We start from the raw sequence: 14,968 nt of genomic DNA on the forward strand, positions 1-14,968 counted from the left end.
AAAAAAAAAATCATATATTACAATCATAAAGGATTCCATGCCTCTTAAGGTTAAATAGGGTGATGTATAAGCCTTGTTTTTACAGGCCACGTGAAACACAATTGTTCTTCACCCACACTTTTTCCTCAAAATATATAAACCAATGTTTTCTAATACAAGCTAATTATAATTTTATTACCCATAGTATCATCCCGTGCAACTTTCCTTCCCAATAGCTTCACAGAAGCCGATAGTTGCACTTTCTTCCCAAAACCTTCATAGAAAGCCAAAGGCATTTGAATCAAAAGCGTCTTCCAAAACCAACAAAATGGTAATACAAAACTTATCAATTTCGATATCCATTGATTTCCCGAAATCTTCACAGAAGCCAATGACTGTATTTTATTCTCGAAAGCTTCACAACAGCCAATGGCATTGCAATCTCAAGCAGTCATCCAGAATGAATAAATGGTGATAGATTACTTAGAAAATTCATTTCATTCTCCAACTTCTCACGTAGTTAATAATCATAACGAATAATGTATTTATAATTAGCACTGAGCAGTATCACTTTCCAGGAGATTATCTTAACCCCGTAACATTTCATGGTCAATACCTGCTTGGCACGTTCTTAACTAGACATCTCAATCGCTTGAGAGCCCTGAAGGTAGATGACAACACACGTCACCTTTTCCGCAAAAATTGCTTCCTATACCGTTCGTTTTATGACAAACTTATTATGCTCATCGTTCTGTAGTATTTTTCTGTGATATGTTACCGTGTATAGCATTCTCCATTATTGAAGTAGCCATGTGTATAGCACTGTGACTAGATACCCTGATCACAAACACCATCTGTGGATTCAATTTACCTCTAAAAATTATTTGAAAGCCTTATAACCAGTTCAAAGTTTGACAACAAGATTAATGTCCTTAAAGTTATCAAACTTGAGCAATAGCTCCCAATTGGCTAGTACTAATACCTCTGTCAATTGCCAACTTTGGCTTCTTTGGACTGAAGCACATCAAAACCGAGTGGTACGATCACATTCTCCATGGAAACAAAACAAATGAGCACCAAGGAAGACGAAACATTGCATAAATACAATGTTTGCATGGAACCCATCTTCATGGGCACTATAGGGAAAAGCCCCCCATCACCGCCACACCCTGGTATCTTTTGCTGCCAAAACTTGGGAGGTCTGGGTGATGTCCCTTGATGATTTTGGAGATGTCTAGATGCATCCTATCCAAACTACCACTCATGTGGCAGAAATTCTTTAAGAAATTATTTATTCACTAGTTTGACACTTGAGCCATGATAAATATCATCTACGCAGTGTACATCAGAATACTTAGTACATTTTCATAATGGGCAGCCGTTTTTAAGTTTTTGTAAATGGGAATTATATACTATAATCATAGCAGCAATTTTCACTCCATCGTTTGGTACAATCTTGCACCCTAATTTATTATTCTTTCATTGAAGTTTTCATATATGCACCATCAAGGTCATTTGGGACTCTTATTTAAGAATTGTTCTTCTTATGGAGTTGTATTAAAGTCCTATTTTCTAAAATCTCTGTTTTGTTTTGGTTTTTAATATTTTTTGTCATTCCTATCCCCCATCCCATGAAAATTCGAGGTAGCTTCTAAACATTCTCGAAACCCATCACCTTGACCACCAGCCTCTAAATTCGGTACAACATGCATAAATATTACAAAGGAAGAATAAACAGTTAAATGCAAAAAATTGGATTCCCATGCTATAGCCTACATGTCGAATGGGAGTAAGTCAATTCCTGGTAACCATGTTGAGATCGCTGTTAGCATTGCACACAATGGGCAGCCGTTTTTAAGCTTTTCTAAATGGGTTTTATATACTATAATCATAGCAGCAGTTTTCACTCCATCGTTCGGTACAATCTTGCACCCTAATCTATTATTCTTCCATTGCAGTTTTCATATCTGCACCATCAAGGTCATTTGGACCTCTCATTTAAAAATTGCTGTTTTTATGGAGTTGTATCAAAATCCTATTTTCTAAAATCTATGTTTTGTTTTGTTTTCAAATCATTTTTGTCATTCGTATTCCCCCATCCCATGAAAATTCGAGGTAGCTTCTAAACATTCTTGAAACCCATCACCTTGACCACCAGCCTCTAAACTCGGTACAACATGCATAAATATTATAAAGGAAGAATAAACAGTTAAATGCAAAAAGTTAGATTCCCATGCTATAGCCTATAAGAATAGGAGAAACTCAATTCCTGGTAACCAAGTTGAGATCGATGTTAGCATTGCAACTGAAGCAGTGTCTACGCACTAGATACATTTTATCTGTATGTGTAAGTACTCACTACTGATAACTTGCCAAAAAATTATGACAAATATTCTTGATAAAGACTTACAATTTTAGCCACTGGCAGCGTCTACAATTAATCATAGGCACATAAAACAGGGTGATATGATGATATGAAAATTATATATATCCAAGCTCTACACAAAATAGGGTATCAGATGCAACAAAATTTGACTACATAACAATTGGCCCAATAACTTACATTGACGACCATTTGATGGGCGCTACAGGATAATGACAAAATTTGAATTGCTGATGCAAAGCACAAATAAGATATTAATAGGGAACAAGGATCAATCTGTGAAATTGTGATGTGTACATTCTAATCATCATAGTGTATCCCAAAATACTAGGCATTCAGCCAAGGAATAAACCTACAAAGGATGAAGTGACTGCATGGTTCAGTATAGATAGTTAATTTGCTTAAATTGTCTATTTTATAATCACATTTGGAAAATAAAAATGCCTTCAATCAAGCTTTCCAGTTTCAGAAGCTAAGACGGCTAAGCAATGCAACTTTCATGAAACAAGGTATCAGAATAAGTTATCCACCAAGTCAATTTGTAAGAATAGCCATTTATTCTAAATGCTTAACCACCAAAACTTTACAGATATGCGCAGGAACCAATTATGCTACAGCTCATTCCTTTCTTCACAAGCAAACATGCCTTAATCCAGACCCTGTATGCAAGTACAGCTGAGAACAGCCCCAAACCTGATTGAAATGAAATTAGTGAACCTGAGTACAGTGTAGCGGTGACAATAAAAGGCGTACTAAAGAAGCAGAGCTTTTCCTAGAAAACCCAAAAATGAAAAGAAAAAAGCACAGGGTTGTAGACGCATTTACTTTACATTGCAGCTAACAAAACTTGCCTCATTTCCTGAGAACACTTATACACAACTGCAACAAAATGCCTATGTTTTCATGAAATGAGTAGTTAAGAGCTTGGTAACGCCAAAACCATTAAATGTATCACACCCAAATAGCTCCCGTAGTTTCATGTCACAAACAATTCTCCTCTTATCTGAAGGATCCTGGAGATGCAACAGAAACAAAATATAGGAGAATTATTTCAAAATTAAACTAAAACATAAAAGCATGCTTTCTCAGTCCATGAAGAACATATTCCTTTTTTCCAAATGCTCAAGAATAGTTAAATATGCCAGTCAACATTAGAGAGAAGGACAAAGCATTAAATTGCAGACTAAAAAATGAGAGTTCAAACTGCAAGGAAAACAATATGTAATAAAATCCATTTTCAACGCTGGCTAGGATGTAATAAAATCCTTTAAAAACATTGTATCAGAAATATTTCAAATACATAACACAGACGCACTCTGTGGCCCTATAATGACAAGAATGAAGGATATAAGCATTTCTCTCTCAAAGGATATAGACATTTCTCTCTCAAAGGCTATAATTTTGACTAAAATTGCTTTCTAGGAAATATTTCACTTAACATATGCCAAACATCAGGATTAATATTAAAAAAAATCCCAAAATACAATTCGGTTAAAATCATTGCAACCCAACAACTGTAAACTACAAAATGCTGTAGAAATCACAGAGAGACCATATGAGATGAACTGTAAACTCTGTGGCCATATAATGACAAGAATGAAGGATATAGACATTTCTCTCTCAAAGGCTATAATTTTGACTAAAATTGCTTTCTAGGAATATTTCACTTAAACACATGCCAAACATCAGGATTAATATTAAAAACTCCCAAAATATAATTCAGTTAAACCATTGCAACATAAGAAGTGTAAACTGCAGAATGCTGCAGAAATCACAGAGAGACCATATGAGATGAAACAGAAACCATGAAACGCTGAAAATAATCATTTTACTACAAGATGAAGTAAAAATGAACCCATTTGCAAAAGAAAAATACTAATAACCTTGATGCTCCCCAATTATTAAATTTCAAACAAATATAATATTATTCGTATTTATCTACAGATGGACGTTCACAACAAACTTAACATCAGCACAAAGAATGCTGACGTATTCTTACTGAACTTAACAGCAGTAAAGCATGCATCACGGACATTAGCAGCATTGGACATCCTGAAAATATGGGTGGTTTATATTCTTATTCCTTATTTAGGTTAGCTAACATTTTTGCTTAGGGAATTTCTTTGAGTGTGCCTGAAGATGTTAAAATGTTCATATTGGCTATTTATGAAACAAACTAATTTTCCATGGGAGATTATTCTAGTGCATTTGGTTAGTTAAAGCAATTATGGATTGAATGATCCACCATTCAATAGATTTATGAAAAATATGTTTATTCTACATAGATGATGCAATTCCAATAAGAAATAAAAGAAATTTTTAAATGGATGATGTTGCTTAACCTCCACTAAAGACTGAATATGGTCTATTGGACCTTAAGAAGGTAAGAGATTACCCAAAATTCTTTAGAAATTTATTTCTATGGTCGAAAAACATTCAGAGAAGCGTTCCAAGATCTCCATAATTTTGATGAGTTAAAAGGTCAAGAGGTTACTACTTTGACAAATATTTTGAAATTTAGATATAATCTGAGTATAAGCTAGACAATATAAGAGAAAGTGCTTTTCATCTTCAACCCTCTTAGTGTCACAAAAGTGACAACTCTTTCATCCCATGGTGTTTTGGGAATTGACCATAGCTCAGTTTCACTATGGAGCTCCTGAGAATTTGTTCTTATTTTAGCAATGTTTATTTTTTTCTTTACACTAGTCAAGACAAAGAGATACTTTTGACTTTCAAGATTTGGGTTGATCATCTCGTTATAATATCTTAGTTTCATTTTCCTTCTAACTCTTTCTCACCCCACAATTTCTCTTTAATTTTTGATGTAATTATATTTTTAATATTATCCTTATTCCGCAAAATGATCTCCATTATCCCCCAATGATCTAGCCAATAGTGAGTGCCCTTATGCCATCCCTGCTTGAGCCAAAGTTGGTTTTGGCTAGAATTAGAAGCAATTTTAGGAAACCTTGTCTTCCATGTTTAACCTCTTTCTATACACAAGATGCCTGGTCATAACCATGCTTTCAATGGGGTAAAAGCTCGCTTCGATGAGGAGGATAGGATACGGTGTATTTCCTTTAATAGGTTATAAATTGCCTTTGAATCTGTTCTATCTCCATCCATGACTATCTAAAGATATTACATCCGCATATCTCACATCTCTATAATATAACATGGGTGACGATAATCTCAATGAGTTTTTTTATCCCATATCCATAGATATATTGACTTACAATTGTTTTTGAGTTCATAATAAGCTTTCTGTCCTCCATTTATTCTTCTCTCAATGCTATCATTCCAGTTAAGCTTGTGCTGGATATTGATTCCAAGATATTTGTATGAAGGAAATATCTCCAAGTTGTCATATATGAAAGTATCATATGTGATTTTTTTGGATTTAGTTATGATGACTTGCGTTTTGTCAATATTTACACTCATACCCATCTTGGAACCAAAATCTTCTGAGATTCTTAGTTGCTTCCCAAAATCACTAGGACTCCTTGCCAAAAGAACAATATCAATAGCATAAAGAAGAAGAGTCATGACCATAACAATGAGAGTCGGGCCAACACAACTTATTTCTTCCAAACACTCTTCTAACTTATCAATGTATATTCCAAAAAGAGTAGGGGATAAGGGGCGCCCTTGCTTCACTTCCATATTATAGTTAAATTCTTCCAACTAACCCTCGATGGCCCTAAACTCGGCAATAATGTCCTCATACAAGCTTGTCAAAACCCTCGACTCAAGAGGAACCTTTATCTCTTCCGAACTCTTCCAAAGTTTTGTCCTAGGAACAGTGTGAAAAGCTTTTCTGAAATCAATGAAACAACAAAGGAGATCAGTTTCATTATTGCAGCACTCCTTTGCAATGATTCTGAGAGTAACAAGGTGGTCCACAATTGAATAATATCTAGTAAACTCGGCTTGGCCTTAGCTCTTTTATCATGGCTTTCCATCCATAGGTCAATCATATTTTCCAAAATAATTCCATATAGCTTAGCGAAAAATAGGGCTAATCATAATGGTCCTATAATTAGAGGGAATGCTTTTATCCCCATCTATAATGATAGGTACAATGAGGCTTTGCATCCAAGGCTTTGTGCAACCTTGCTTCACTGCGAAAATGAAGACCTTGAGTATGTGAGGGGTGATAATAGGCTCTCCTATTGGAAAATTTTCAGCTTGATAGCCTTCAATTTCTTTAGCTTTCCTAGTTTTGAGTCGCTTAACTACAAATTTTGTCTTCTAGAGAAAAGAATCAATACTATATAGGAACTTCGAAATTGTGTCCATGGTGTTACGGGATTCATACAAACTTTTAAGATACCAGTTCTTCATGGGAGTCATTATTTGCTTTAGTTTTACGAAGTAGGAATTTTCCTCCAAAACTTCCTAGGGACTGATTTAGATAGATACAACAATTGCACTTGCTTTCTATTTATATAGTACCTTTCTTCCTTTTAATAAGGGCCTTGTACGTATTTATCCTATTGAGCTTTAAATATTCATTAGAAGCATCCTTAATTGCTTTTCTAGCAATTTTACCATCATTATAATATATTATTTTTACATGAAACCTCAATAGAGAACTTGTTAATGGAAGTAGAGAGGATTGCACTAAAACTATGATAGAGGTCTTTCATGTTGTCCTCATAAGTTAAGAGGTATAAATCCCTATTTAAATCCTCTACGAAGAGATCAACTTTGCTTTTGTCAAAAAGTAGGGTCCTCTTATATGGAGCTTTTGCACATGGAAGATTAGGGTTAAGGTTAAAGGTCTATGATCAAATTCAGGCTCATGTTCATCTAAGAGGTCAAAATTTGTTGTTTGGTTGGAAACAGGGATATTGGAAATCACATAATCCATAACACTATTGTTCAGCCCATGAATACAGGTCATTTGGAACGAACAAAGTTTGTTCTTCAAGTTAAATACTCCAGAAGACTTGGCATATAAAGATCTCCATTGAGATACAAGAATATATATTAAAATGTATGAATAAAAATGATGTTACAAATGAGAGTGAGGACCTGCTTATATACCCTAAGCAGGTACCTCTTCATGGAAGGTCATGTCCCATTTACACATGCCTCTTTAGTACTAATTACTAATTAACTAATCATTATTACAATTATCATCATTATTTATATTTATGCTATTTGTATATATTTTATTCATAACATTGCCTTCCTCTTCAAAAAGTTGTCCTCAAAGCTTATTGTTGACAAGGCGTATCATCTGCTTCTTTTTCTTTTAATCTTTTCCTATCTTTCGGAACTCTTCGAATTCTTGGAGTTGTCATCTTCATTGAGACAAGATGATAGGTTTTTCTAAGAGAGAAACAAAATTGTCGCACTAAGAAAGGATCCGACCATCGTAAATCAATCTTTTGTGGAATCATTCGATTACTAGAAATTTGTAATGAACTATTATCATCAGACTGATTTGTGCAAACTTCAACATTCTTCGAAACATAAGTTTGTTGTTTTTGCTCTGAGTGACAGATACGCGAACTAGTTAAGTTGTTTTCTCTTGTGATTCAGATGCCGATAAGGATTTCTTGTGGTTTGATTTTCCCTTGTCACGCGTGTGACAACTTCTTGATAACAATGTTGTTGAGTTGGCTACAGAACCTTCACTTGGAGTCTTCATTGTCTGAATCGCAACATCTAACTGTGATTTTTCCGCAACTAGTTTGTGCTCTTCTTGAGTTGTGATATTGATTGGATCGGTATTTGTTCCTTTATCTTCAACTTGGATTGTTATGATTGGAGATTTCGATACTTCTTCTTGTGTAAATTGTACTACCTTGTCTTTTAGCGACTTCTTGTCATTTTTAAGCTTATTTATTTGCATAAGAAGGTTTTGATTATATGATTCCTTAGACGTGAGAGTTCTTTGTTTTCTGAATTGCTGGCCTTAACCTTAATATCATTCTCTTCATCTTTTAAACTTTTGATTTGTTCTAATAAATTTTTATTAAGGTTCGTTAAACGTAAATTTTCCTCTTCTTGTTCGGATAGGTGCTTCTTGAGTTCCTTCTTTATGAAGTCTTCTTCACTTGTGCAAGTAATTTTTCAACGTGGTTTTTTAGGCGAGAAATTTCTTCATCCTTTTCTATTACCTCCTCGTAATGCATATCTACAAGATCATTATATTTTTGTTGTAATGTTTTCTTGTTTTGCTGAATTTTGGCTATTTTGTCTTTCTCTTGATCTTCTAGCTGCAATTTTTAGGTACACCGGATTACACCGTTTTGTAGAAGTGATGATGGGTGTTCAACTTGCAATTTGGATTCCATTTTCTTCATTTCTTTATTAAAATCTGCATGTTGTTGCTTATATATTGCCATTAATTGTTCTATATCTCTTGCTATTGATTGTTTTTGTGCATCACTTAGAGATTCAACTAAGGTAAAAGTTTTGTAACATTTTGTACAAACGACATTTTGATTTCTAAATGTTTCTTGACAATTAGGATATCCTTCTGAACAAAAAGGACATTTTGAAAAGAACCCAGGGTTCTTTACGGCATGCATATTTTTTTTGGCTCAAATATTCACTTTTATAAATATATATTTCCCTTTTTTAATAGTTTGAAAACTTTTAACTAAGTTATCCTTAACAATCCTTTCTCCTTACTTCAAATAGAACCCTTTTTTAGACCTTTTAATTTCCTTTGGTGATTTTAACCTTCACCTATCTTTCATCTAATCTTAAATTTTTTTATTTTTTTGTAATAACTTTAACTTTCACTTTTTTGTTTAGTTGACCCTTTTATAAATTTCACCCTTTAATACACATATTTCCAATTCCAGTGGCTATAATAAGACTTCAATACTTCACTTTTCCTCACTATGGTAATTTTTTTATTCTATTTATAAAAAAAAGTGTAGAATTCCCTTTTATATGAGCTATGTGAATATAATAATTTTTTCTTCTTATATAATATAATATGTGACCATTATATCAAATGGTGTTTCAATTTCCAATTAACCTTGATTTATTTCCCAAACGACTCTTCAAAGGAGGCCACGTTCCCACTATAGGTTCGATTTCGATGTTAAAAGTTTTGAGAATTTGCCAGAGGTTTTTTTCAAAATCTCAATTTTATGCTTGGTTTCTTTTTTAATTTCTTTCCTTGTGATATCAAAGCTTCACTCTCATAATTTAAATGTTTTTTGACCTTTCAATTTAATATATAACCAGAACAAATTTAATTTTGACTTTTAATTGCCCTCGTTGTATAGACAGCACCGTATAGACGCGTCCATATGAATTGTACAATGCAATGCACTATGCTGCCAATTAATTTTGTAAGACGTACGATGGCAATTAATGGGTAGAGTTGATTTTAACGTACAAAGTTTGTTCTTCAAGTTTAAAGAAAAATTAATTTGAACATACAAAGTTGTCTCTCTTTAATCTTGTCTTTCAAGTTACAATTTTCTTCAACCATTGATTGTTTATGTTTTCCATGTTTTGTAATTTAACCACCATTTTTTGGAGATAAGTCTAAAACCCTAATATTCTATTCTCTAGGTTCTTTTCTAAAAATTTAAATTTGTTATCAAGCATTGCCTCTAATTATATCTTATGTTATGCAGCCCTCTTCTATTTCTTCTTTCCTTCTTTCTAATGAATTTATATGATCATAAAGACTATCTAGGGTGACTCTGCTAGGCCTCCCATTGCTAGGTTGAGGTTTTGGCATATGTGGTGAAGTGCTCATAGTTAAGAGTAGAGAAAATAAATAAGAAGAACTTGTGCACCTTGTTTATGAGACATAGGGTTAGGCACTCAAAACCTCTTAGGCCTGATAATGTGTTAATAAAAGCATTGGTTAAATCCATAGGAATAATGGTGAGCATGTAGTTTGAAGTTTGAGAAAAAGAATCCACTTCCACAAAATCAATAAGTAGAAAAGAGATATGCACATTTATTTTTGAAATTTCATGTCTATACATGATAAATAGCCCTTGCAAGTTGGAGCACAAGATTTGTCTCCATATTAAGGTATCCTATTAACATCCACGTAAGTAAATTTGTCTTGCCAAGCATGTGTTAAGTCGCAGTGATATATGAGCAGAAGAGTGCCAAATTTGTCCAATTTTTCTACCAATGATCTTTTATGTTCATTTGTTATTTTCTTGGACCTAGGTTTGAAGTTTGAGTTTGAATATTTCCCTACAAATACGCCAACGGTTTTCGACCCATTTTGATCTATAACCTACCATAGATAATCTATTTGAATAGTTCATCACAACAAATCTTTCACTATTCTTCAATCTCTTACTTTGAAGTTTGCAGTATTTTAGATTTCAAATTTAATATTATGAGCTTAGTGACAAATATACTAAAGTAACCTAAAACTGAAATGAAAGAAGCTAAGAAAATAACGCATGATCTACACAATGAACACTAGATGTACCCTAGTAAAATCCAATACGCAAAAAACCTAGCTAGAATGTGATGCCAATGTCTTCTTTTCTTCTGAGTTATGAAAAGAAAATACACTCACTATGGAGTTTCCAAGGACATTGTGACTTCCTATATTATGCGTCAATATCCCACTCCTAGATGCTCTACTCAACTATGGATCAATAAACAATACAATAAAACTAGAAGCCCAATAGTTGACATGCCTAATAGTCGTCTAGGGTTGGGGTTAGACTTTTACATACCCTGACTCCAATTCAGGTTATGGTTTTGAACCCTCTAGAATCTTCTTGAAATTCCACACATGAATAGCCCCACAAATGTGAGTAATGGGAGTTGATGCAACATCCACTTGCTATCACAATGTTCAACAAGATAGGTCAACTTGTAGGAGAAATAACTTGTCCGATTGAGGTTATCTTCACATTGTTGGAAAGCTTTCAATGTGTGCAACAACATTGAGAGGTTGTGAAATGTTGAAAATGTAGCGAGCAAAGTCTTTTGGCTTGTGCCTTAGCCAGTGAAGACCTCAAATTGTCCTCATCAGTTAGACTTCAATTATGATGAATTATCTCCATTTTACTTTTTACTGGGATAATCATTAAGTTAGCATGTGTAGAGTTCAAGCTCCAATTAAGTGGAGTCTTCATCTATTTGACTACAAAACAAGGTGGTAGTTAGCAATTCAATTAGAGCGAGTTAGTCTCCAGTGAAGATTGGAGAGAGAACGAGTTAATACTCCAACTGTTGAATGAAGTAAGGAGGAGAAGAACTCTCAGTAAACTCCAGGCATTGATTGGAGCAAGGACGAGAAGAACTCTAAGTTAGTTCTCAATCAAAACTCGAGTTCTAAATTTGGACTAAGTCTCCTTGCATGTTTGAATTGGGCTTATAAAGAGGAGGATGAAGGCACAAGGAAATTCAATTTTTTTATGCACAAAGGTTTGTGACAAGATAGCTCGCTAGTTTGTGACAGGAGCCTTGATTGTGGATAGTGCAGGAGTTGTTTACTACGAAATAGGAGGAACAAGAGTGCAAGGATTTAGGAGTTGGCTGTGCAAAGAGAATAGGAGTTGGGTCCTGAAGAATATGAGGCAAAAGGTGCGCTAATAAAAAGGGCATAATTGCGCTAGAAAATAGGACCTAAAGTTGAATACCAAATTGTAAATGAATAGCAATTTCAAATGTTATTTCTAGGATTTGAACTTACCCCTTAATTGATTAGAAATCAATGAGAATCAATTCTATCCACTCATATCTGTGTATTTTCTAAAGACACATACAAAATGATCACTCTCTGTAATATACACCCTTAAAAGATACATATCTAATCGTTACATTATAAACAAGCAAAAGCTATAAAATAACAACACAATATTTTGTAATTTTGCATGCTTGCTGAAATTTGGACTCACCCAATAACTAGTGTAAAGATGCCACTATTTCCAACAAATAATAAATTGGTGTAATTATTTGTTTCTCTACAAATTCCATGTTCTATAATTTCAATTTCTGAAAATTTTCTCCATTTTTTTCATTTTCCCCACAAATATTGAGCTAATATAATATTAGTTTCCTACCAATCTGAGTTAAGCTTCAAGCCGTACAAAACAAGCATTGTACATTCTCAAGCTTGTTCATAGTATAAAATACACATATAATCAAGTTAATGAGATTAAATAAATAAACATTAAGGCTCTAAATGGTCTCCAAAGTCCAAAAATCATCATACTATAATCAAATCACTACATAGCATCCTTTGCATGGGCATCCTCTGCTTCTTGAATAAAGGCGCTTAAAGCTTCAAAACCATTTCCAATATCACCCACCTTTGGCGAAGGAAACAATTCCAATTCCATCTAGACAAATTTATCCTCTAAAAAATTTATCAAAGTAGTAATCAATCTCCTCCAAGACTATTAGTTCAACATCAAGTGTGTTGTTCTACAACTGGTTATGCCTCAAGACCAAAGCATTCAATCAATGTTGCTCAAAATGATTTTTCTTCTTTATGTGACTGTGCTCAAACACATTCCAATTAAGCCCGTTGAAGTCTTCCTCTAGATACATTCTCAACTAACTTCCCACAATCCAATCCAAGAAGCGATTAATCTCCCTCCAAGATTATGGGATCTACATTAGGTGTTGTTGCTCAACAAGTGGTTGCACCTCAACTAAAGGTTGTGCTGCATGAGGACCAAATCATCCAATCGTTGTTGTTCCAACCAATTTCTCTTCTTTTGTGTATGCTCTCAAACACACGCCAACTATGCTCACACCCAAAAGAGCTACATATTTGGCAAAGGATCCAAATTGCAAAAATTTGCAACTTGAGGCATTGGGAACTAAATGGGCATAAGAATTCACTAGCATATCTCTTCCAAGATTATTAGTTCTACATCATGTGTGTTGTTTCACAATCATTTATGCTTCAAGCAAGCATAAGAATTCACTAATATATCTTATTCTAGCTTGTAGCACATCAATAAGTAGCTTATGTAGACAATCCCCAACAAAATATGCCTAATTCAGTGGAATCAACAACAAATTCACTCCATGCATCAATAAATGCTACAATTCCATGTTCTACTACTCATAAATTCACAATGAGAAGGGAGCAAGGCAAAGAGATCGACATGTATTTTTATAGGATATTCTTCTAGAAGGTTCATTTTTTGTATTTTTTGATTGATTGGCATGCGACTGATTGGTATGGCCTAATTTGGCCCAAAACAAGTTGTAGTAATTGGTTTGAAGTCGTTTGGAACAAAAATCAATCTATTTGATTCCAATCGACAAACTCCAGCAACAATATCATGACTCGTGAGAAGAGAAAAGGAAACATCATTTCAAAGTCAATGTGAATGCTTATGACAACCTATGACGAACAATGCTACTTCAAACAACAACATTTCCAAAGAGAAATATAACAACACGTCTGCAACAACTGCTTTAGTTTATTTCAGTGTTCCACAAGGACACATCCCCTAGGGTGAGCGTATCCCCACATTTCCCACGCTCCATGGACAGGGGATGCTTAGGGAAATGTTTACCCATGTCCCCCTTTGTGGGAAACTCGAGTAAATGCATGGGGAAATCTTTCCCTAGTGTGAGGGGTGTGTTTCACCAAAAGGGAGATGTTTGAGCATCATGCCTAGGTGCTCACCCCCAATTTTGTCTCACAACCCATGAAGATTAGAAAAACAAAGGGATCAAGTTTTGAGGAGTTTAGGACCTTGGTAATTAATGGCAATATTACATTCTTATAGTAAAAGTGACACGCTCCTTTCACTTAAATTTTTAACATTACCATTAATTGCTTCAGGATGTTTGAGAGTAGTTCCAACCTCATCAGATTTCATATGCAGAAAGTCGAATTTCATATCCCATTCAAAATTTAGCAAACATAACAGTGTTCAAGATTTCAATATTGGCAATGTTACCTCTACAAGTTGCACATTAAAGTGATGAAAGCTCCAAAACACGCCACACAATCCAAGTGGAACTTGGGTACATCACCCACTATCACCTCAACGACCTATTTTGCCTCTTTAGGTTGGTTGTACTCCATCTTAAAGGGGGGCTTCCTTAAAGATCACTAGGGATTAAACAACATAGAGCAAGGTGATATCACAAATAACTCCAATGACTAGAATGGTTCTTTAACAGAAAAATGATCAAAGGATTTGAAAACCAATGACAATGTTCAAGGGCGATAGGCAAGGTCGCGATCGCAACCCTCTCTCTGTTAGTGCCTCCTTTAGGACTAGATGCTTGCGAAGTTGGGGGTGAAACTATTCCACTAAAACTAGTCTAAACTAACCCATAGGGGATCTAGCTTCACTAGGAGGACCTACTCATTCGAGAAGCCCCTACAACTATACCAACAGTGCCTCCTGTTACCTACTAATTTGTACCTAGCAGGGAACTAGACCCCAAGTGCCCAATGGATATGGCACCAAGAAAATTTTCTCAAAAGATTAAGTTTAGCAAAGCATTTCTACCATTTTTGCTCTCTCGTTTACTACTTTCTTCTCTAAAATTTTGTACCCCCATGGCGGAATTGTAATAAATGAACACTAACATGATGAACTTATGTAACAGACTTAGGCAACTTGGGACCTAGTTATTAAGTGACTCCACTCTAGAGTGTTTTTT

The 14,968-nt window shown here is 34.5% G+C and overlaps 1 protein-coding gene across 4 annotated transcripts in view; it reads right to left on the bottom strand.

The window, feature by feature from the left end:
• Nucleotides 1-2,589: 2,589 nt before the first annotated feature.
• LOC149261627 (uncharacterized) overlaps nt 2,590-14,968 on the bottom strand; it is a 213,140-nt gene continuing 200,761 nt past the window's right edge. Inside the window, exons 6-7 of one of the 4 annotated variants that reach the window (XR_016258467.1) lie at nt 3,193-3,375; nt 2,590-3,055 (exon numbers count right to left, since the gene is read on the bottom strand). Coding sequence is in view for 2 of the 4 variants with exons in the window: in XM_089422515.1 (XP_089278641.1) it covers nt 3,256-3,375 (120 nt within the window). In the remaining 2 variants the exon portion in view is untranslated. Of the gene's footprint in view, nt 3,376-14,968 lie in introns of all 4 variants that reach the window. The other 3 variants (XR_016258466.1, XM_089422515.1, XM_089422508.1) reach the window with 3 other exon arrangements.

The sequence above is a fragment of the Pinus tabuliformis genome, chromosome 6, assembly GCF_031772625.1.
Source record: "Pinus tabuliformis cultivar Carrire ecotype Pingquan chromosome 6, CPIR1, whole genome shotgun sequence".
NCBI classification, from domain to species: Eukaryota; Viridiplantae; Streptophyta; class Pinopsida; order Pinales; family Pinaceae; genus Pinus; species Pinus tabuliformis.